This window comes from Euleptes europaea, chromosome 12 (genome assembly GCF_029931775.1).
Source record: "Euleptes europaea isolate rEulEur1 chromosome 12, rEulEur1.hap1, whole genome shotgun sequence".
NCBI lineage: Eukaryota > Metazoa > Chordata > Lepidosauria > Squamata > Sphaerodactylidae > Euleptes > Euleptes europaea.
Genome location: NC_079323.1, coordinates 57116829 through 57142238, shown reverse-complemented (window position 1 = coordinate 57142238; position 25410 = coordinate 57116829). Strand labels below are relative to the sequence as shown.

General features: G+C 40.8%; 1 protein-coding gene across 4 annotated transcripts in view; it reads left to right on the top strand.

Annotated features, from left to right (window-relative positions):
* Window positions 1-25410, top strand: part of GRIK1 (glutamate ionotropic receptor kainate type subunit 1) — a 207022-nt gene that overhangs the window by 66107 nt on the left and 115505 nt on the right. For 2 of the 4 annotated variants that reach the window (XM_056858892.1, XM_056858890.1), the window contains 5 exons: window positions 2865-3082; window positions 6760-6985; window positions 17499-17749; window positions 19875-20040; window positions 23283-23419. In XM_056858892.1, the coding sequence (XP_056714870.1) occupies window positions 2865-3082; window positions 6760-6985; window positions 17499-17749; window positions 19875-20024 (845 nt within the window). In that variant the 3' untranslated portion in view covers window positions 20025-20040; window positions 23283-23419. Of the gene's footprint in view, window positions 1-2864; window positions 3083-6759; window positions 6986-17498; window positions 17750-19874; window positions 20041-23282; window positions 23461-25410 lie in introns of those variants that run through there. The other 2 variants (XM_056858891.1, XM_056858889.1) reach the window with 1 other exon arrangement.

Here is a 25410-nt window from a genome sequence, read left to right as displayed (position 1 = left end):
TTTGCAACTGAGTCTCACATTCAGGGAGAAGACCAGCTTGAAATACAAAGAGAATATTAGAAATGTGCTTTCGCAGTTGAGCTAGACAGAGGACAATATAAGTTCCCGCTCAATCCTTTCCTCCCTTCTTTGCTGCTGCTTTGGCTTAAGCTACCTCCCTCTGGTGAAAATTATCAAAATAATCAGGGTGCTTTGTTAATTTTTCACAGACAGACGTGATAGCCAACGAGAAAGGACAGGAGTAAGCAAGACATTGAATGGGGGCTCAGCTTACTGAGATTCTTCTCAGCCAGTTAGCTGGGAACTAGGCAGACAGTGGGCAAAAACGCATGGTCGCTTTATCCTCCTTTAATCCCCGTTTCAGCCAGGATTCAGCCAGGATCGAACACATGCATTTCACTTAATGTGCGTTCGATCCTGGCTAAAACAGGGATTAAAGGAGGATAAAGCAACCATGCGTTTTCGCCCAGTGTGTCTAGGTGCAACCCACACATGACATTAATCACATGTAGGTGTTTTCCACACAGGGACAGGCTTGTCTGGTTTTCCCACTGTGGCTGCCGATACAGTGCAGCAGCAACAGGTAGGGTTGCCAGGTCCCCCCTCTCCCTCCGGCAGGAGGCTTTTCTGCCGATATCAAGAATGTGTGCATGCGCGTGCCGACGCACGCATGTCACTTCCAGTTTAGAACCGGAAGTGCCGCCTCGCAAGGGGCCTTATACCTCTTAGTTTGAGTGGTAAAGCAGCCCTTTACCACTCATACTAAGAGTTTGAGTGATATAAGGCCCCTCGCGAGGCGGCACTTCCGGAGGTGACGTGCGCGCGGTATGTACGTGCGCGTGCACGTTTGCCCGCCGACCCTCAGGTGGTTGGTGGGCAGAGGGTTAAATTGCCGGGGGGGTTGCCCGCCACCAGCAGGCACCTGGCAACCCTAGAAACAGGGCTTTCCCATGGCAGGTTTCTCTGCCCCAGTCCCCAGGTATCAGCCATCCCTCCCATCAGTTTATAATTTGTTTTTAATTTTTAGCTCCTTTAATTGTGGAGGTATGTCTTTTCTCTTATGTCTCCTAAAGTGACTAGAGATTTACTTTTTAAAAATGAAATCTGGGAATTGAGGTAACACTCTACGAAGATTGTTGTAGCATTATAACAACAGAACAACATTCCATTGCTGATTTTTAAAAAACCCCAAACACCCTGGTGGCGTTGGGGTAAATGGCTGCTGTGGGGACAAGGTCAGGGGCTGCCATGTAGATGGGACTGGGAAAATCTTAACTTCCCCAACCACATGGCAGACATCCAGGCTTTGCCGTGATCTCGCCAAAGCTTCTAATCAAAACAGGTTCACAAAAGATGAGAGAAAAGATGATGCTTTGGGGAAGTGGGAAAAGAACTCGCTTCCCAACAGCATCGAACCTGTTTCTCTCTGGTGTTTAAAGGCTATGAACAGCACATGGAGTGAAGTTGAAGGGGGAAATACACAGAACCACCTTTGGGGGGATATGCAGAACTACCCTCCCCCTTCTGATGGAAACGCCCTTCTGTCGTTGGGAAAGGATCATAGGATCCAAGCCATATTTGGAAGCAATAAATGTACGGGTTGCGCTAAATTTTTTATTGTGAAAAAAGAATTTTGCTTACAACAAGGAAAGTATATGCACATTATTCATTTATTGTCTTCCTCAGCTTCCAGCATCTTGTGTTCTTTGTTATTGTTATGTCATTTTATAAGACTACCACATTGTAATTATCATATTCACTGCATTGGTATTATTCCTTTCAATCATCAATATAGTCATTAACACTGCATTATGTGGATATTATGGGTTAAGGTTTTAACTGTTCCAATATTTAAACTATAAAGTAAGAAGACATTTTAGATTTTATCCTTTTTTCCTTTTACCTATGTAAGCAGTGTTGACACTATTGAAGTTAGCATATTCTTCCATGTGATTTTTGGCTACTAAGAAGTTAGAATCATAGAGTTGAAAGGGACCACCAGGGTCATCTAGTCCAACCCCTTGCACAATGCAGGAAATTCCAAACTACCTTCCCCCCTACACACACCCAGTGACCCCCTACTCCATGCCCAGAAGATGGCCAAGATGCCCTCCCTCTCATCATCTGTTTAAGGTAAAAGAATCAGCATTAGTGACAGATGGCTATCTAACCTCTGCTTTAAAACCTACAGGGAAGGAGAGCTTACCACCTATGAGGAAGCCTGTTCCACTGAGGAACTGCTCTAACTGTTAGAAAATTCTTCCTAATGTCTAGATGAAAACTCTTTTTGATTTAATTTCAACCCGTTGGTTCTGGTTCAACCTTCCCAGAACCAAGTTACTGGAATTGATGCACAGGGAGAATAATACATGGCTTTCATCAACAGAGGAGGGAGATGGGAGCAATTTTAACTAATTCCCTGGCTCAAAATCCATTTTGCCAGTTCATTCCCTAATCTCTTACATTGAATCCAACTAATTAATATTGAGGAACCCACAATTTAATGTCTGGTATCCTGATTATATTTATTACAATAATATAAATGAAACTTACAGGATCAATGCCCAATTATGTTATTGGTAAAAACAATTAAAAGTATTTAACAACTACAAAAGAACGTGGAAAATTTGAAGTTCAGATCCAAGGACATCTGTACACATGCATCTGTCATTGCATAAATCTTTTTCAGTGTTGTTTCCATTTTTACTGTTATATGTATGTGCCTGGGATTATTGAGTCAAATCATATTTTTTTATTCTGTTGTTCATAAATTTATCACATTCTTAAAAGTGACGTTCTGTAGCAGGAGTCTGACATTTCTTTCAATCTATTGTAATGCAAATGTTTTGATGGTGTTGTAACAGGATCAGAATTGATGCCAAAAGCTCTTTCTACCAGAATAGTTGGAGGAATATGGTGGTTTTTCACATTAATCATAATCTCATCCTACACTGCTAATTTGGCTGCCTTCTTAACTGTTGAGAGAATGGAGTCTCCTATTGATTCAGCAGATGATTTGGCAAAGCAAACCAAGATAGAATATGGAGCTGTTAGAGATGGATCAACAATGACCTTCTTCAAGGTAAGATGACAGGCACCAGATTTTGCATCAACAGGTGATGCACTATGACTTTGTAATTATACTCAATATTTGGATGAATATTCATTCAATAGTTGGATGAATGAAGTGCAGCCCCAGAGTTCCTTGAGATGTGCATGTCAGGATTGATTTGGAAATTGAAGAAGATTATATAATTTACTAAATTTCAATTTACAAATACAAGTTGTTTGCTCAAAACAATGCTGCTAGACCCATAAAGAGATCTTCCATATTATTTTCATCACATTAGATATTTTAAGGACAAATTGTTTGAATGATGGGAATTTAAGCAACAGACAGAACTGCAGAAGATGGCTGCTGTTGTAACTGTTGGGACTTGTATACATAGTGGGGTCACAGCCAGAAATACGGGATTGTAAAACAGAAATTCAGTCTGTGTGTTCACCACCCCATCCTAGTCAAAAGAGTGGCTTGCAGGATGATTAACCAGACCTGCTGCTTAATAGCAGTAGATCAAATTTGATGTGGAACTATTCCCTAATTCCCATGACAGCTTCCAGGTTATTCACTGGTCTGAACAACTGGGGTGTAATGAAATCTTCATATCAAGAAAGAGAGAAATTATGTTTCTAGATTTTTGCCAATGTGTAACCCACTTTGCTAGTATTTTTGGAGTTTCCGAGTTTATACATTCAAAATTAATTTAACTCATAAAATAAGCCACACCAATCTTGAATTCTAAATCATCTTTGGTATAATGTCATTAAATTTAATTTACTTCATAGGGATTGTGCTACAGTAATTGGTTTGGAGCTCTGAGCCTGAGTACACCAACGAACTATGAATGTGGCAAATATAAACAGCAGTTGGTAATCTCAGGGAGGCCAAACCTTAACAGATGCAGGTAATTATAGTTATCATCTTCCCCCTGTGGGATCCAAGCATGATACACAGAGACAAAGCTAACCTTTAGGAAGCAATCACTCCAAAGAAGCTGCGACAGATTGGCAAAGCAATAGGAATTTGGAAAGAAATATGCTTCTGCTATCTTTGTGAACAAATATTTTCTATTTCTGTAGTTGCCAGCTTGACATTTTAAATGGCAGCATTCAGTTAGGACCTACAGGTTCTCAAGTTCATATTGAAATTGTGTTGCTGATGGAAAGTGGGAATGAACAGGTTGCAATTTTCATATTTCTGACTCTTCTCAAAATTTGCAATTCGATTATTTTTTTTAAAAAATCTGACTATTTACTAAAATATACATGGCTTCCTTTTACACAGTAAGGTAATTATTGAAAATGATACCTTCAAACATTTTAAGCATCCTTGATCCTTGAAGAACAGCTAAATTAACCATAGTACTAAGGCAACCTATGTGTTTGCTCTGTCTGTGTTGTTCAGAGGGATTTCTGCCTTGCTGCAGTAAAAAAGGAAACAAAATATTGAAATAAATTTGATTCAGAGTACTTATGTTTTTTAAGTTTGAAATTCTCTATTTTTACCTTGGTAAGTTAAAATACTTTATTGTACCTGTAATACACCTTAGACCATTGACCCTACAATAGAAGTAGAATCTACACTCCAAAAGGGTAGCCATGATTTTATTACTGTTGATGGAATAGTTCACTTTCAATAATTCACTTTCAAGAACCATATCTGATACTGAGGCATTCAGCTGCTATTCTACCATGTTGCTGCTGGGCCTCAGCAAAGACGGGTTCTTGTGAGACTTTGGGAAGATCTACTCAAAATGTACAGCTTGTCACCCACTGTTGAAAATGAGATGGTCAACAGATGAGGAGGATCTGCTCCAACTCTGGTCCAAAGAGTGAGAGACAACAACAGAGAGGAGGAAAAGAGTGTGATGGCCCCAGAGGTTCCCCCCTTCTTACTCCATCCCAAACAGTGATTTCTGTTGTTTGGTGGGAGAAATGGCCCTGTGTCACAGCACTGCTGATGAGGGGAACACTACGAACTCTAAAACCACTGAAAACACTAAAACCCCTTTAATGAGTTTATTACATTGTTGGTTTAGATTCCCCCCCCCCAGATTGCAATCATGTGGAAATATATACTGCCTTATGGTAAAATATGAGTTACTAAAATGTTCCTGGTGGTGCATACACTCACAAATAACCTTGACATTTAAGTCAAAACTATGTTTTCCTTAAGATAGCACAACAGAATAATAAAACTGACATAACAAAAGTTCAAATAATGAAAAGCTTTAAGTTAAGTTGCAGCTTGAAGGTACATTACACGTTGACCATCAAGGTAGCACGTTTACTGCCTTGAGACCATTCTTGGAGATTTATTTATAGAAGTATCTTGTTTCATAGAGAATTGGCAGGATTGACCCAGGATAGTGACAAAAGGGGTGAAATCCAATTGTTGCTTAGTGAGGGGAGTGTGGACTCTTCTAATAATCTGTTCCCATATTTCCCATATACAGAATCTTATATTCCAATAGTCAAAATAGGCCAAATCCTAGGATACTTAAATTCAGAGACTGGAGCAGTGAATGGGCATGACAAACCTGACCAATGCTCCAAGTATTGCAGATAAATCTGAAATCTTTAAAAAAAAATGGAGGTTTAAAAACCCCCAAAATGGTAAACTGAGCGCCTGTAGCTTTAAACAACAAGCAGTGCATTCTTAAGGAGAGTTACTCCAGTCTAAGCCAATTCATTTCAATGGGAATGCACTGAGGAATGCACTGAGAGTCCCTCAGTCACCATTGCTGGGCAACCACAGATTCCAAGTTTGGTTTTGTCAGTAAAGGGTGGGGGAGGGCGGTTTCCAGTCCTATTTTATCCTTTAGCCTAACTTATTGGGGCAGGCCTGGATAGGGTTGCCAACTCCAGAGGGAAATTCCTGGAGATTTTGTGGTTGAGTCTGAGAGGGCAGGGTTTGGGAAGGGGAGAAGCCTCAGGTGGATATAATTCTCTGGAGTCCACCCTCAAGAGCAGCCATTTTCTTCAGGGGAATATCTTCAGGGGATATCCGGGAGATCTTCAGGTCCCACCTGAAGGCCTGGCAGCAACCTCTGGATCACTTCATACCACCCAAATTCCATGACTCAACTTGGCCTAGCTGCATGCTACCCTATGAAAGCCAGTGGTATAGTGGTTAGAACTTCAGAGTGGGGTCTGGGAGACCCAGGTTTGAACCCCCATCTTCCTGTGGAAGCTTATTGGGTGATTTTAGGCCAGTCACATACTTTCATCCTAACCTAACTCACAGGGTTGTTGTGCTAATAAAAAAGAAGAGTATAATGGTCCCCTCTGTGGAGAAAGGTGGAGTAAAAAATGAAGTAAATAAATAATAAATATAGCTGAAGATGCTAGGTAGATAAAAGGTAAGTTGGTGAATGGCTGACAAGGAGAGCATAAGGCAGGGGGAAGGGGAGAGGATATAGGGGGTTGCCAGGGGGAGGGAAAGAGGAAATAGTGTGTGGGAAAAGGCCTTTGTGTGGCAAGAGGCCCTTGGAAATCAAGTGCTCAGTATGCTGCCTGATGGAAATGGAACACATTTATAATAGTGCATATGTGGAGCTGAATGCTGTGGGAAGTGGGAAAGGATCCTAATCGCTCTCTCCGATATTCAGGGCTCTAAACTGACACTAACCAGGGATGTGTTATAATTTAAATATACAAACAAGATCTTTGTCTGATGCTTTTGATTTTTCTCCTTAGAAATCCAAAATATCGACATATGAGAAAATGTGGGCATTTATGAGCAGCCGGCAGCAGACAGCACTGGTGAAGAACAACGATGAGGGAATCCAGCGAGTGCTGACCACTGACTATGCCCTCCTGATGGAATCTACCAGTATAGAATATGTCACTCAGAGAAACTGCAATCTGACCCAGATCGGTGGACTCATTGATTCCAAAGGTTATGGTGTGGGGACTCCTATTGGTAAGAGACAAATATTAATCAATTATTGGCAGGCTCCGGCAGGTAGGGCTAGTGTAAGATTTTAAGAAGAGTGGTAGTTTGAGAACATTCATCAATCACTGCTAAAGAAACAGGACTTTCCTCTGCCTTGCTAGCAAGCAGCTCATTCTTGTGCAAGCTTATGACACTTCGCCTATGCAGAGGACAGGAGCCATGCAGAGATAGGGAGAAGAATGAGATGTGGATTCTCCTGGGAGAGGCATTGAAGGGTCTCTTATCTGACAAGCGGCGCTGCAGCAGCATCTATTACAGCAGCACTTTGGGCACAGTGGTTGGTGGGGAAGAAGAAAGTTATATTGAAGTCTTAAGGGAGCCTCCCGACATCGTCTCTATCACATGTGCATGACTATATTCTTTGTATACTTAATAGATACAGACATATATCTCACACCATTGGCAGAGTAAAGGTGACATTCTTACTTTCAGTATTAGGATTGCAGAATTATGTTTTAGAACCCGTTTTACTTGAGTTCGTTTTTCATAAAGTTTTCTTTCTTTGAATAATACTTCCATTGCTTACGTGAAAACATTCTCCAACCTCCAGGGAGGAAATGCAAAAAAAGTAGATGTTCCAATATAAGGATTGATGCACTGTGAAGATTTCAAAGCAGTGATAAAGTTTCTATGCTTCAGACCAAAACAATGAAGGATTGAACTAGAACAGATGGCTGTCCCTCAGAGAGAATATGTGCGCCAGAAATACAGCTGGGGGTGTAGTTGTGAGTGGTTTCCTATATGATTAATAGGTGTTGAAAGAAAGATTTGAAAAGATACATACTTGTGTGTGGTGAAATCATTAATCTCAGTGTTATACACACAATTTAAACAAACAGGAAAGTTAAAATATTCATTCACCCAGGTGAATAAAAAACAGTGGATTTGCAGTTTCTCTTTCATCATTTTGTGCCCTGGAGACTTATCTCAGTTATTTGACTGGGGTTGCTGCTTTCTTTGAAACAATGTTGCATTCTTCTTAGTGATCATTTGGTTGTTATTTGACTCCAGTAATACAAAAGCTTTTTCTAAGACATATACCACTGGTTATGTATGGCAAGCCCGTCTGTGTCATTACATACAGTAAAATAGTCCTTTTCCCATGAAGTTGTCATTTGTCAAGGGTGGTGCCTTGTTGAGAGAGAAAAATGTTACAGGGTAGCTAAGGGAAGGGGCAGAGGAGAAATCTGTGTAGACCTGAGTTAGCATACCCAGGAAGCAAAGTGATAATGAAACACTGCAATGTTGGTCAAACATGATTACTTACTTACCATGAGGAGAAAATAATGTATGGAAGTATCCATCATTTTAGAAGTACCTGTGCACTCCATTCAAAGCTGACCACTTTAGCAGAGCAGTTCTAAGCAAAAGTTCCATCCTTCTCAGCCTGTTGGTATCAAAGGACTTAAACATGGACTTGGCGCTCCCTCCGAAAACTGTTTTTTTAAATACTTAAATTTGGCTTTGGCTTGCTTGCAGAACAAGACAAATGCCAAATTAATTATTGTTCTTAACCCTTGTATTTAATTCTCAGTTTATAATATCCGAATGTAGGCATCTGATTATGCCTAAGGTTTGGTAATTGCTTACGTAGGCCATGGCTGATACCACATGGACATTTTTCGGTTTCAGCAACTCTAGTCATGCACTTTCCTCACACACAGTGTCATCCTCCATTCCTGCACAAATTGTGAACAGCTTTTTTTTCCTGCTAAAAATTCTGGGGGCCCCCACAAAAAAAAACTGGGGAAAAAAATCCTCTCTTTTCCAGCATGGCAGTGTTGGGCCCTCTTTTTCACGTGTTCAAAAGGAAAGGTACAGCTTGTGCTTGAATGAAAAGAAACAGGCCCATTGCCTCCCTTCCTCTGCATTGTCAGAGTGAACTGCCTTAATACCATTGCTGACACCAACAAAATTGTGATGGGAGGAGGTCAGGTTGTAGTGCTGTTACTATATTACAAGTATACAAGTGGTGAGTGTATTGTTCTCTCAGTTGCCATTTGAAAAGTTCTTAAAGTGCCTTCTTCCCTTCCCTCAAGCCGTAGGAGGCCAATTAGTCTTTCCAGTGTAGATGACAGAGGCAGAAAAGGCAGAATTACTTAACTTCTTTTTTGTATCAGTCTTCTCCCAAAAGGGGAATAGTGCTCAACCTGGGAATAATGGAGCAGAGGACGCAATAGGGGAATTACAGCATAGTATAGACACTGAGATAGTACGGGAATACCTGGCTACTCTCAATGAATTCAAGTCTCTGGGGCCGGACAAACTGCATCCAAGGGTGTTAAAAGAACTGGCTGAAGTGATTTCAGAACCACTGGCAATAATCTTTGAGAATTCATGGAGAATCGGAGAAGTTCCAGCAGACTGGAGGAGGGCAAATGTGGTCCCCATCTTTAAAAGGGGGGGAAAAGAAATCCCAAACAATTATCGCCCAGTCAGCCTGACATCAATACCAGGTAAAATACTAGAGCAGATAATTAAACAGATGGTCTGTAAGCACTTAGAAAGAAATGCCGTGATCACTGACAGTCAACATGGGTTTCTCAAAAACAGGTCATGCCAAACTAATCTCATATCTTTTTTTGAAAGAGTGCCAAGTATGGTAGATGAAGGGAATGCTGTAGATGTAGTGTACCTTGATTTCAGTAAAGCCTTTGATAAAGTCCCCCATGATCTTCTTGAAAGCTAGTAAAATGTGGGCTGGACGCTGCTACTGTTGGGTGGATTGGAAATTGGTTGACCAACCGAACCCAAAGGGTGCTCATTAATGGCACAACTTCATCCTGGAGAGGCGTGACCAGTGGGGTGCCACAGGGGTCTATTGCGTCCTCTGCTCCATTATATTTTTATAAATGACTTGGATGATGGGATAGAGAGCATGCTAATCAAATTTGCAGATGACACCAAGTTAGGAGGGGTAGTTAATACCCCGGAGGGTAGGGTCAGAGTTCAGAATGACCTCGATAGACTGGAGGGCTGGGCCATAAGTAATAAGATGGATTTCAATAGGGAGAAGTGTAAGGTTTTTCACCTAGGCAGAAACAACATAAGGCACAGGTACAGGATGGGAGAGAATTGGCTTGACAACAGTACATGTGAAAGAGATCTGGGAGTCTTAGTGGATCACAAACTGAACATGAGTCAACAGTGTGATACGCTGGCTAAGAAGGCCAATGCAATTCTGGGCTGCATCAATAGGAGTATTGTGTCTAGATCAAGGGAAGTAATACTACCACTGTATTCTGAATTAGTAAGACCTCGCTTGGAATACTGTGTCCAGTTTTGGGCTCCACAATTTACCATGCATGGTAACAGTCTTTGTTGTAAGATTTTGAGCATCACTTTGCTTGCGTGAGAAATTAATGCAGTGGTCCATTGCTGCTGCAGTCTTTGACATCTCTTTTTTTTTCCCTCTTTTTTTCTTTTTTGAAATTGGAATGTAGACTGAGTGTTTTCAGTCTATGGGCCAATTTTTCATATTTGTTGGCCTATTTCTGTTAAGACTTTGATGAACTCTGTTTTTCTGTGGCTTGAAATAGCTCTATGTGCTCCTGATTTGTTTCTCCCAATTGCTTTGAGTACAGCAGTTGGTACACCCAGTACCCTTCTGCAATTAGCACTACCAAAGTACTACATTATTTTAGTATTGTGCTATTCTTGAGCAGTGCTATGAATACATGTTTAGAAATTTTGAGAGCAGGGAATGGGCAACACCACAAAATGACTGCCATGGAGGGCTAGGGCCTATTAGAAAATGGCTGCCATGGGGTAGTTCCCAAAATGTTGAAAAGTTGAAATCAAGCATCCTCCTACTATGAAGTTAGTTGTTTCTGGGTTCTCCTGTTCCAGTGAGGTGGTAAAAAACTAGGATTGGCTCTTTGCTTTGAGGAAGAGATGCTTTGTGGAAGAAGCCAGTGGGACATGAGGAAACCCATCAGTGGGGGCTGTGGTGCTTGTGGGCACCATGATCACTGGCTTAAACAATAACACTCTAGCAGCCTCTAGACAGAGGTGTACAATGCAATCCTAAGCAGAACTGGACCATTCCAATTCCATTGATGTCAATGGGCTTAGAATAGTGTAACTCTGTCGGCTGATTGCCACGTCCTCCCAGGGGCTCCTGGGGAGAATCCAAGTTTGCGTGTAATTTGGGGTGTTTTACCGCACCCCAATCCAGCCCTTGCAAGTGGGCTGAGAAGCAGGAATTCCCTGCAGCCATATATGCGGTTTGATCTCCTGAATACTCCGAGGAAGCTTTATTAAGTCCCCCGGAGTTTCAGACGTTTGATCCCGTGGGCACGAAGGGATTGAAATCGCCAGCGTGCAACTTCGGCTTTAGAATCTACCCTCCAGCACCTTATAAACATCATAAGGACTACATCAAGATTAAAACCTCACCTCCAGACGCCCAAGTGAGTAGATAAGAATCCTTCGCTTTTCACTGGCGTTATCGAATAACAGGGGGTTGAAGAAAACATTCCTGGTAACCGTCTCCCTCCCTTAATTGAACTGGATGATTTTGCTGCATGAGATCCATCAGACAAAGCAGCAGGAGCCTTATCAAACTGATCAACTTAAACTAAAACAACGAGCTTGAATGATTGACGTAAGATCTGCCAATCCGACGCGTTCTTAAAGGAAGGGGAGGGAGAAACCTTTGAGAATTTGCTTGGGGTAAAAAAGGTCCTCCAGCCACGTTTTACAACAAAGAGGATTTCTTGACCGGAAGACTCTGTGCTTCATTCAATATCCCTCTCTATTGTTCTACAAGCAAATCAACAGGAAGAAGGTCGTAGGACCGGAAATTCGTCTTACTCGTGTTAGACCAAAACCATTCCTGAAGGTAACAACCATAGAGAAGAGACGATAGAAGGTCCGCGATGAGGCAACTTTTGGAATACTTCCTGGTTCTGCCGATCTAGAGCGTCTGGTAAAACTCGTTGGTATTTTCAACTTTAAAAAGTTATTTTAAACTTAAATACTCACTTCTTCAACCCGAAAAAGATATTAAGCTGGTCAATGAAATATTCTCTATCAACTACATGTAATGGACTCCTGCTAGATGACCATCAATTTTTTAACTAAGTTACATATGTAAATGTCTGGAACCTCTCCCTGATCTGGCTAAATTCATAGCCCTGCCCTTATGAAATTAAAGGAAACTTTACAGAATTTAACCATGGAAAAAAAAGTACAGGACATGCTTGCTAAATATTCTGAGGCGACAATTAAACAAGTAAAACAGATATCAACACAGATGGCTCAACTGATTTCAATGATGATGACTCTTGACCAATCATCACAGGTATGTAATCAGAAGTTGGATCTGGTTACAGAAGATATAAAAGTCATGAAAATTCAAATGATGGCCACAAATACAGACATACAAGTAATGGATTCTTCTGTCCAAAAAGTCATGGAAGAATACAAGGATACAAAGAAGAAGACAGAAGTCCAAGAAGGTAACCAGCTGGTGACAAAGAGATCAGACATACAAGAAATGGACTTTTCATCTAAAAAAGTCATGGAAGGACGTGTGGATATAAGGAAGAAGAGAGCAGGTCAAGGAACACAGATTGAAGCCATGATGGAAATGAAGCCCAGAAAGAATTATTTTTGGACACGCACCCTGTCTGAGGAAATGAGAGAGCATAAAGAAATCCTGTTTTCATACCTGACTGACTTATTTCAGTTGCAGAAGGAAGTATTAGACCATGGTTAAAGGTCTGATTTAAATATGATTGCTGGATTGGAAGGCTTTGACAGTGTGGATGGGTGGCATGGCTATTAACGATGTAGTGGAATTAAGATTTAGACATCATTTTGGGATTATGTAAACAAGTCCTCCTTATATAGACTATCAATTGATATAAAAGTATACTGGAATATGTGATTATTACTTTAAGGAAAATGTTGGAATGTACTAAGGATATTGGTTTTTTCTCCTTTTTTTATAAGGGGTGGACTTGTGATATGGATCTGGGATATGATTTACACTGAAATAAGATCGATTAAACAGGAAATATCCCTAAAATATTGGAGAGGATGTTGTTTAATATGATTAAATTTATGTTATACTGGCTGCAATCTTATGCAGCCAAATGGAAAGGGACAAAGGTTTCAGAATAAAGGGATTAAATCATTTAAATGTTAGAACTGGTGGAGTTGGAGAAACTAGGGAAAAGGGGAGAATTGAAAGAATCATTGTGATAATGTATAAGATCTGGGAAAAATGGAAGGTTACTTTTTACTCTGATCCAGAATGTAAAATTTTATATAACATGAAACTTTAGAATGAGATTAATACTAGGATCAGAATATGTTAACGAAGGATAATAACACTTCATTAAGAGGTAGATGGAGGTGATGGGGAAGTCGATTTATTTTTTATGTTTAATGGTAATGTGATTGTGATATTATTTTTACATTGTTGTTAAAATTATGAAGAATTTATAGTTTTAAAAAACCAATTAAAATTTATATATATAAAAAAAGAATAGTGTAACTCTGTTTAGGATTGCACTGCCATTGCTCATCCATGCACAAGAAAAGACATGCTTTGCATCACAAACAAGTACATACACACATACGCTTACAGATCCATAATATTGGGGGCCAAGGAAGGCAGAGACAGTTCATAGGCTGAGTTTGTCAGAATCTGGTGAGTCGTGGGTAATAGCTGGCTTTAGAGTCTCTGAAAAGGGAACATATAACTTTTCTAAATAACCAAATGAATAAGATTAGGGAAATATTGTCTGTATTTTAGTGGCTTTTATATACACACATACACAAATTAGCCCAAGAGCCATCATGTTCTTGCCATATTCAAAATTAGCTTGTAAGAAGCAAGCCATACTTTTTAAAATATATGGTTAAACAACACTTTCCTCTTTTCTACCAAATGTCTCATTTCCAAATGTCTCTTATTTCCCTGAGTAATAGCTACAAATTTATAGTTGTCCAGATGGTGTGTGCATATTCAGACATGTCTTTTGGCATCTGTGATCTCAGAATGTCCGGTGTCATTGGCTGAAAATATATGAATCTTGGTCTAATTAAATCAACCATAATGCACTGGCATTGCTTCTTCCTAAAATGGTAATAAATCATTGACACTTAAAAACCAAAGGTGAAGACATATGTGTGTGCATGTGGTACCTGCTATATGGCACCTGTAATTGTTAGGGATGCTTGAACATCTGCTGGTTTGGCTCACGTCCTGTTAGCTTATTTTTTTGATGATAGTTCAACTGTTCATTGACCCATTAATTGCTGTTTGGCACAATCCTTCACTATATTCCTATTCCTAACAATGCAGTAGAGTGATGATAGAGTTCTAATGCCCTACTATATAACTGCTTCACGCTCCAGGCAGTTGTTTAAATAAACGATTAAATCATGCACACATCATATATATCGATCATAAATAAATGCTGTGTTTTTTAACAAAACCCCACCATTCAGTGTTAGTCTAAGTAGTCTCTAGTGATGCTAATAGCTACTGATCTGTTTGAATTGGCAGTATGTTTGTGCATGCTCAGTTTTGGAAAAACTTGGTGCAAACCTGTTTGGCGGGCATTCATGGATGTTCAGCATGACCTGAACAGGTGAACTGAAAGGCTGGGTTCACATCCAACTGGTACCTTTGAACACGATAAGCTTCCTGTTGAATTGGTTCATGGTGAGATGCATAGCAGATCTAGGAATTGTTAGGTGTCTCCTCTCCCCTTTTTCGAGCAGTGAGAACTTTGGAAGGAAATCTTACAGGATTTAGTTCCAATGGATGAGAAGGAGCACTTGGACAGTGTGGTTATTTATTTATTTATTTATTAGACTTATAACCCGCCCTCCCAGCATCAAATCTAAAAACTGTAGAGACCGTGCAGATGACAAACCTTCACATTATATAGTTCCCACTCAGGGGGAACTATATGGATTGCATCACTTCCCTGATGCTTTTAGAATCATTTCTAAAAGTCTGCCTCTCTAGGCTGTGTCCTTTGTGTTAATTTCAAGCATGTGGAGATACATTATGATTTGGCCATTGTAGTTCTTTGCAGAGGGAAATGAACATTGTGTATACTCAAAGGCAATTCTATACTTTTCTATCTATCTATCTATCTATCTATCTATCTATCTATCTATCTATCTATCTATCTATCTATCTATCATTTTCATTTGTATATTGCCCTCACTCCCCAGCCAAAACGGGGCTCAGGTTGGTTAACAACCCATAGCATAATAACAATAAAATCACTGTAGAATAAACATCCTCAATAAAACATTAATTTAAATATATCAGATTAAAACATCAAATTAAAACCATCTAATGGCGCTCACCATTGGGTCATAGAGGTCTCTGAAGGCCCAATAAGCAATCAGGGCCCCCACACAAAGACTGATAACAATCAAAAAGAAAAGAGGGGGGAGGGGAGGGGGGAGGCAACCAGAAATGGACAACTGTAGCTGCCCTCAGTTATAGATTGGTGGAATAGCTCCATTTTGCGGGCCCTGTGAGATTCCTTATGGTCCCGCAAGGCCCTGACGATATTCCTCTTTTCTGCCTCATGGGAACCCAGTGTGGATTATCACATCATTCTCCCCACCTCTACCTCATCCTCACCATCACCACCCTGTGAGTGAGATTAATTTGAGAGATTGTGATAGGCCCACGGTCACCCAGTGCTCTTCCATGGCAGAGTGAGGATTTGAACCTAGTCATTCCAGGTCCTACTCCAGTACTCTAACCACTACACCATGCTAGCACTCTTTTAGTAATTTACAGTGCATTCCTAAGGAGAGTTACTCCAATCTAAGCCCATTGAAATGAATGGGTTTAGACTGGAGTAACTCTCCTTAGGAATGCACTGTTGATTCCTTACATTTTCCAGGGCTGACACAGAAACTCGTTCTGGGAAGGAGCCCTGGTCAAATAAAGGTGCAGATGTCAGATGGCAGCATAAATCGAATCTTTGGTGGGACCAGAATTAACCAGTGGTTAGGAGGTTAGGCCTGGATTCAGATTACTACTTAAGCATGAATGGAAAAATTGCTGTTATCTCAGGGTATTGGGAATGATTGGGTTTGCCTGATACAAAGCAAATGAGTACAGTCTCTTATCTATGTTGTATCAGAACAAAGTGGTGTTGTTTCCTCAGTTATTTACAGTCTATGGCTATCAAATGCCCTTTACAAAAATTCAAGTTTTAATAAGAAAAAGTTGGCAAAAACAGCCCCTTCTGATGGACCTACGTTTGTTTTGTGCTCTCTAGTTCAATTAGTTTCTGAGCACACAGAGTTTTCTGCACAGAAAGAAATGCAAAGAAAGAATTCTCATAATCTGATAATACCAGAACGCAGGGTCATCTGCTGAAGGTGGAGGGTGAGAGTTTCAAAACAGATAAAAAGAAGTATTTCTTCACACAACGCATAGTTAAATTGTGGAACTCCCTGCCCCAGGATGTGGTGATGGCTGCCAACTTGGAAGCCTTTAAGGGGGGAGTGGACATGTTCATAAAGGAGAGGGCTATTCATGGTTTACTAGTACAAATGGATACTAGTCATGATGCATACCTATTCTCTCCAGGATCAGAGGAGTATGCCTAATATAATGTAATGACAGGGTTATTTTAACTTTTTAATTGGAGTCTTGTTCTGCAACTGAACCTGGAAAGAACAACTTTATCTTGCTAGCAACTGTGGGGAGTTACCCGGAGCTTCTTAAAAACAATTAAGCTGCCAAAAAGCTCTGTCTCAGATAAGACACTGATAAAGACGCTATACTGCACTGCAACTCCCAGCACAGTCTTATGAGCTAAATTTATTTTACTTTGGCCGACCTAAAGATGGGGAATAAAAAGAATAAAAAGAAATGGCCGCGAGAACAGCAGGAGACGTCCCCCCCCCTCCACAGAATATCTAAAGAACTATGCATAACAGACTTGCTATCTACGCAGACCTGTGATTCCTTAGACTTAGGTCCAATTCTTGTCCTGGAAAAAACTGTTACCTCAAATTCTGAGATGACAAGCAAGTCTGTAGGAGACTCATGCAGGGACGCAGGCGAGATGGCAATTTGCCAAACTAAACAACAGCCAGCTGGTGATACTGATCCTTGCAAGAATCAGCAGCTAACTCTGAAAGTCAAAATGTAACAGATGAAGAAGCTAACATTTCCTCTCGTCATCCCGGAAGCAATCAAAGCATAAGTGATAAAGAGCAGCAACACCTTGAAGAAAACCTTGCAATATATTAGGTGCTTTGGAACACAGGCAGGACAGTGTTGCTGCAGTTGTCTTGTTTGGGGACTTCCTAGAGGCATCTGGTTGGCCACCATGTGAACAGACTGCTGGACTTGATGGACCTTGGTGTGAGCCAGCATGACTTTTCTTCTGTTCTTCTGTTCTTAACTCTGCTGTTTTCGCCTGTCTCACCTGGATGACACGTGAAGTACTCTTGTTTTCCTTTCTTTCCTCCTCAGGCTCTCCTTACCGAGACAAAATCACCATTGCCATTCTTCAGTTACAAGAGGAAGGGAAACTGCACATGATGAAAGAAAAGTGGTGGCGAGGCAACGGCTGCCCAGAGGAGGACAGCAAAGAGGCTAGCGCCCTTGGTGTGGAGAACATCGGGGGCATCTTCATAGTGCTCGCAGCAGGACTGGTTCTGTCTGTCTTTGTTGCAATTGGGGAGTTCATTTACAAATCACGGAAAAACAGTGACATTGAACAGGTAAGTCTGCTTTGGGTTCTATTTGGTGCAGACTTTGTGGGGAAAGTAAGGCCTTTGAGTGGGGTCAGTGTGGGATTCTCCCTCTGTACGGCATTTAACTGAGCTGAAAATACTACAGAGCCCTCCTGGTGCGCTGGGTGAGTCGCTCGCAGCCGTTTGAAGATCATCTTGCGTTCTGATGATCTGGTATTCCGTCTGGATCGGCTGGGCATCCTCTTGCTGAACTGGCTAATTTAATGGGAGAATGTTGTGCTTATGCTTTGTACATGCAGGCAGCTCAGGTTGCAACCTACAATGGCAGGAATCCAGGCAATGGAGTTTCAATGTGAAAAGCTGTCCTGGGGATTTCAAGTATAGCATAAGCTGTGCCTGTGAGAGTCAGGCTCTTCTACTGAACATTGGCCAGGTCTATGGGCACTGCTTTGTGTGCATTGGTTATTGAGGAGAGATAAGTACTGTGTCCAGGTTTGGCTATGAAATAGAACCGTGCAGGCCTTTCTGGTGCAGTGGGGGGGGGGGGAAGAGGATTGAACAGATGCTAGTTCATTTTTAAAAAATCTAAACCAGCTTAGAAAGAAATAAGACAGAAATATGGAGCACTGGATATGGATTTACAATCACTTATTGGAAACAAGATGATTTAGAACATGATCTTGTACAGGCAGCAAAGCAAGAACAACTAAACTCCCATCAAGGGGATGCTTTGGCTCCCAGCTGCTTGAATGCTACAAAGTTTCTATGAAGTACAGCTCAGTTGGGGTTTGGGGAGTGGGATATGGAAATAGGGCTGCCATGAGCCCCCTGCACTCCCATCAGAAGGCCTGCCAGAGCAGCCCCAATCCCCTCCTCCCAACTCTGTTTGGCTCTCCTCCTCCTCGTGGGTAAGAAGTAAGAACACCCTTGGGTGAGGTGCATGGACTTAGCACAGCAAAGTTTTTCCAGTCAGGCAGAGCCAAGACAACTACACCGCAGCCTCAGAACCTTCAGAGGTCTGGTCACACCAAAAATATAATTATCCCCCCTTTAATAATGCTTTCAAGAGCTCTTCTTGTCCCCCCTCCATTGTCAGTACATTGAAACCCCTCCCCTCCCCAAACCCCACCCTCCTCAGCCTCCGCTTCCAAAATCTCCAGCTATTTCCCAACTCGGAGCTGGCAACCCAATCACCAGGGATCTTAGCACAGGTATTCGCTCCGCTGGTTAGCAGCTGATGGGGCAGTTTGTTTCATACAAGAAGCTGATGAAACTGTTACAGCTCTACTTGTCCTGAATCAGCCACAGCTGAGCATAAGATCAGGAGGCTAGTTTCCATTTATAAGCATGTCTAAATACACAGTGTTCCTAGAAAGCCTAATGAATCTTGTTTGTGAAAGTAATGCTGCTGTTGTTTTGCAACTCCATTGTTCAGATGCGGTTGTTTTAAGATGAGCAAATTAAAAGATTGCAAGATGTCTATGAAATGGCTTCTTTGCTATGGGATTGAACTGTAGGGGCAATCTTCAGGGCACTGTTCCTGTGCAAACTATTCATTTCACTATGCCAGTCCTTTTGAAATGAGTGGAGGTTGCAAAGGAGCAGTGCTTGCTGGGTACTGCCCATAGCCTGCCATCTGGCAACTAATAAAGTACTTTTAAGACTCATTCTTTTCATTAGGATCAAAAAGAACATCTTCGTACTATTCATAACTAGGTGTGATTCATATCTTATACATCTGAGATGAGAAATGTGGCATAGTACCGATTCATAAGTTCTGAAGAATAGAAACATATACACTGTAGGGATGAACAGATATTCTTCAGTTTTTGTTCTGTGATCTGTTCTTCCCCCTACATACATAAATTAAATTGCATTATACTGAGTCAGACCATTGGTCTACCAAGGTTAGTGCTGTCTACTAAAGGGTTCGCCAACCTGTTTGAACCTGTGGGCACTTTTGCAATACTGATACAGTAACATTGTGATCCTGATCCAAAGTATAAATATGCTTATACTTCAAAATTCAGCTTGCATTACAATTTTCATTTTCTGTAATTATGTTCTATAGGTTTGGTATCATTCTCATTTTAATTTTTTGTTACATTGGTTAATCACCTTTATCTTCATTTTCCTTTTTGCATGCGGCAAGGCGTTTTGTTTCTTTTATGGACTGCAGTGCAAGCAAACTCATCCATCCAACTCCACTTCTGGAACTACTTTATCTACGGAGTTAGACTGTGGCAAATTAATTCGTGAAGAGCGAGGGATTCGAACACAACCCTCAATTCACACTGTATAGTTACAGTAAAGCAAAGGTGTGTCCAGATAACAGCAAAATTGTTCAGCAGTGTACATTTGGGGGGGGGGGGAATCAGGCTGGGATCCAAAGTCCCACATCCCCAAAGAAGATTTGGGCTTATTTTTGTTGTGCAACTGTTCCTACACTTCATCTAAAATGCTGTCAAACCTCAGAGGATTTTCAAAAGCAGGTGGAGGTTGGGGCTCTCTGGTTTAAAATAAATCAGAACCCCCAATGGCCATGGCCATTTACAAGTACGTAAAGAGTACCAGTTTGATCACATTCCTCTGACTAGAAAAGTTGAAACTCTTGGATGATTCAGAAGAACTAAAATGGCCAAAAAGGCCATTTTGTCTCATAATTGGCTCCTGTAATTAATGCCTGAATATATTTGTTTTGTAGAATAAGAAATATTCAGACCTCTTTCAGTGATGATACACTACCACTCCAATCCAGGGAGGGAGGAGGAGTTCAGGAGAGAGAGACGGAGAAATCCTTACTGTATTATGAATTGCTCAGACATGTGCCAAGCCTCCAATGCAGTCCACACTGTTTGGAAACAGGTTCACCTTCCCATTTATCTTGCACTGTGTATAGAAATGTGCATCCCCATCTTTTCAGGGATGCACATTCTCAACCATGTTGCAAGATTGGCAGGCTTAGACCACTGGTCACATGTCACACTGTGTTGCATGCATCTGTTTGTGCTGGGGCCCACAGCTACTTGCTGTCGATTTTCTATAATTCAGCATTTTCAGATAAGAATTTACTTTCATTTTACTTCCATATCCAAGCAGAACTAATTAAAATCCTGCTTTTCCTTCAGAATATGAAAGCCTGAAAGTGATGGCTTTCAGTTTTAATTTTTAGCCTGAGCTATGCATTTCTGTATTTCATCCTTTGCAAACAAAAGCCATCAGTACCTTGTTATCTTCATGCAAACACTCAACAAAGACAGACAGTACTGTTTCTGGCTGACAGCATTGTATTTATGAAGCCAAGACTTGGAAAATGTTGTATGTATCTAATTGACGTTCATCAGACAATGCTCCCAAAAAAATTGAATGATTTATTTATCAGGAGATAATTAAGCTAGACTCTGTGAACTAGGAATTAATCCTGTTCTACATTATTCTAGCACAGTAACAGAATAAATCTGTTAACACAATGCAGTTATAGAAGTTAGCAGCCAAGTTTTCCTTTCCCAACTTCATCATATTTTTGAAAGCATCTGTTAGTTATGAAAAAAAAATTGTGTGTAATGTAATGTAGTTTCCAAAAAAATTAATGTAGCTTCAGATTAACTCCACCCTCCCTAGGCGTTGCCCACAGATCTCCAGGAATGTCCCTAACCAGAGTTGGTAGCCCTAATACTGCCCTTCATCTACATTGACACTCAGGCAGGATACAACCTGTTCCCAACAAACCCAGACCTGCTTCGCTCCCGCAAAATTGCTACATCATGTGAGGTTGCAACAACATGTGCATTCCAACTGTACCCAACTACATGCAATGAAGGGAAAGAGGGGACTACATGCCCAACTGTTGCTCTCCCCAAACCAGAAGCTGGGGCTACAGATACAAAGCCCTTCTTCAGAAGCTAAAATCCCATTTATTGGCCATATTGGCAAACATTTCAGAACCCCATTTAGACAGTTTGTTCTACTGCTAATTTGGTCTGACCCAATTCTCACTGCCTTTACTTGGGAGTAAGTCTCATTGACTTAAATGGAAAGTACTAGTGATCAGAAATGCAACCTTAGACTTTAAAAATATGTCATCTAAACAGAACAGTCTAGCATTGGGCTTCTTCATATTTTTTAGTAGTGTGAATCCAACCATCCCCCAAGGAGCCTTCCTCCACTTTATGGAAACTCCCTCCAACTTTAGTAGCTTTTTCTTTAACAGAAGAGCTATTTAAGTTGGGGAAAGGCTCCTTATTCTGGAGGAATGCTTTAAACTTACTCAGTGGAGTGATAGGATAGTGGTAGTAGCCATACCATCTGAACTGTTCCTCCCTTTTATCTACACAGTACAGCACTTTTCTCCTCATCTAGTCTTTACTTTGAGACAGGGTAGGAAAGTGACATCTTAGAGTGATGCTATTGTGACTTTTGTTTCTGATTTATACTAAGCAGTTCCATATTGAGTTTCTATATATAGGTGCCTGTATTGCTCTTACATTTACTGTTCTAAACCATGACCATCATCCAGGTGGCACAAGGGAATTGTGTATGATGACATATGATCAACTTGTATGGGGTTCGAACCCCATACACCTAGTGAAAAAAACACATTAGACCTAGTGAAAAAAACACATTAGACTGGCTCCCTTCTTGCAGATCTCTGTGTTCTATATGGCCTCCTAAGACATCTTTTGCAACTGGCACCATTTTTACAAGGTTGATGTTTTCTCATATAATAGAATTGAATAACATTTTGCTGGTGCAGGCCACAGCCAGTTTATACATACAGTTCATGTTCTATGGATCACAGTGGATATATATTTCTGCCAAATATCTACATCATTGGCTGAAAATTCAGTTCTTTTGACTAGTTATCTGTAGTCCCCTCAATATGTCCTCTAAATACTTTCTTTCTATCCTTCCCACTTTCCATGATACCCTTTAATATTGTGTCATACAGTATCTTACCTGAAATGTTTTAACGTACCTCCATTTCTAACTCTGTTCTCACTCATTGAGAATACAGTTTTTTTTCTACATTGGATGTATTTTCTTGAAATTTATTCTCTAAACCCTTTTTTGCCCAACAGCAATAAGGTAACCATGCATTTTTCAATGGGACATGGTCTGTGTCTATTTTTTCTTTTTTCTCAGATGTTTGCACATGCTACACATACAGATCATATGTGAATTGCAGTGGATAAATGTTTATGCTGTACATATACATAAAATCCGCTATTGACTATAGTGTTCACAACACACCATATAGCAGCTTGGGTTTTTTTTAACAATGGGGAACTACAAAACCCATCTGCAGTGCAACAGATGGGAAGGAAGATATGAATTCCCTCTGGTTGACTACAAGTCTTACTATATATCTAAACTGCCATGGGAAATTATGGCCATTGAATCCTTTTTGGTTTCTTTAAATTTATTCAGTAGGCTGAAGACAGTGGTTGGCTCCCAAGAACATGAGTGAAAGGCACTCATGACGGTGGATGGGTTTCCATCTCTGGGAGCTATCAGTTTCAAAGATAAAAATCCTTACGTTTTTCTTCTTGTTTTTTACCAGTGTCTTTCTTTCAATGCCATAATGGAGGAACTTGGAATTTCACTCAAACACCAGAAGAAATTAAAGAAAAGGTCAAGAACTAAAGGGCGGTCATCATTCACAAGTATCCTTACCTGTCATCAGAGGCGGACACTGAGGAAAGAAACCATGGCTTGAATGAACACAGCTGTCTACATGGGCAATATCTGGAGTAAAAGGCAAAGACAAAGCATATTTTTTAAAAACTGAGGCCTACTCATCCCTTGTATGGAAGAATTTCTGAAAGAAACATTAATGTTCAGAAATTCATTGTGGTTTTCCCTTTAATCTAGAGGAGGTACAGCAGAGTCAAAAGATTCAACATTCTCATAAGACTGGTGTACTAATAATCACATGGGAACTGTCTCACTTTCATTTTTAAAATTCGTATGCTCACCTCTTTGGCATCTCTCTACTCCTCCCCCATTCATTGCTGTACGTGCTTTCTATATGAATAAAACCAGGGATTTTTCAATATTGAATTATTCTTTTATTTCCTCATTAGAAATATCAGGGTGTATGTGTCATTTTTGACATGAGTTTGACCAGGCGTGTCAGACTCAATTGTTGCAAGGGCCGGATATTACATAAATGTCATTCGGTTGGACTGGGCCATGTCTCACCAGCCCACATTGAGAGTGGGGTGGGGGTGGCTGCCTCGGCTGGCTTGTGGGCTGGATAAGAGCAGTCAAGGGGGCAGATCCGGCCCTCAGGCCTTATGTTTGACACCCCTGAGTTAGACCATTATGTATATCTACTCTGACTACCTTGAACTCGCCATGGTCCTGAGAATGATCACTGATTGTGGACTTCACAATATAAGAAGTAAAAATAAACAGGTAAATAGGTTGTTGTCATTATGGTAGCACCAGCTTATTCGCACAGGATATCCCACTTTATCAACAGATTATGATGCAGAGGTAACCTATATATGGTATGGTCATGACCCAGTCACTTTTTAAAAGATAGCCAAAGTCAAATGTTCTTCCTTTAACTGTCCCAGTCAAAAAGTCTTATGGGAAGCATTTGGTTCCTATCTCACAATGTCTTTGTGACAAGGATACACATATCACGAAGAAAGAAAGAAAGAAAGAAAGAAAGAAAGAAAGAAAGAAAGAAAGAAAGAAAGAAAGAAAGAAAGAAAGAAAGAAAGAAAGAAAGAAAGAAAGAAAGAAAGAAAGAAAGGAAGGAAGGAAGGAAGGAAGGAAAGAAAGAAAGAACTGGGTACATTTAGATTTGCTAGTCAGATATTTTCCTAAATCAAGTATAATTAAACGTGAGACCATGTATGCTCTTGGTGCCTACCGTACAAAGCTTTTGCTGTGCATTCCCCTCCCAGCTGCCTTTTTAAAAAATGCTTTGACATGATCTCGTCATGCTTATTTCGAGCATGGTGTGCTTGGCTCCTGGGGCTTTCCCCCTTAAGTTGAAGCCAAAAATACAGCCCCTTTGTTCTGGGTCAAAGGGAAAGGAAAAGGTGGAAACGTTGCCTAAAGCCAATCCAGGGAGAGGAATAGAGGTAAGCTCTGCCTTCAAAATGGTGGATTTCTGCTTTGCTTTTCTCCAACCTCCCCCCTTCAGCCCTTCTAAAGGACTTTTCATGTAACAGCTGGACTGAGGCTCAGGTGTGAGCTCAGCTGTGAAGAGGGAGAGGGGAACTGCCAAGCTGCAGGGGAAAGGCAAGATTCGCATCCTGTCTGCACTTCTGGGCCAATGCGACAGAGAGGAGGAGGCCAGGCCAGGGCAGCAACAGTAATACAGGGACTAGGTATGCAGATGCTGTCCCTGTATCCATCCACCCCTTTTGCTCCTGCTTCCACAGTGGAAGGGACTTTTCTCACCCCTGTGTGAAACAGCCCTTCATTTATTCATGCTATTAGCAAGTCACTTTTTTTTTCTTTAATAGGATTCCTATGCTACAGCTTATTTTTTTTTGTCTTCATATTCATCGTTCCGTCCTGACTGAGCACAAACTATAAATAAAATAGAGAATTTTATGAATAAGGGCGAGAAAGGGGAAGCAAGTCACTTTTCTGCCACCCCATAACATTACGGTGGTGTAGTGGTTAAGAGCGGTGGTTTCGAGCGGTGGACTCTGATCTGGAGAACC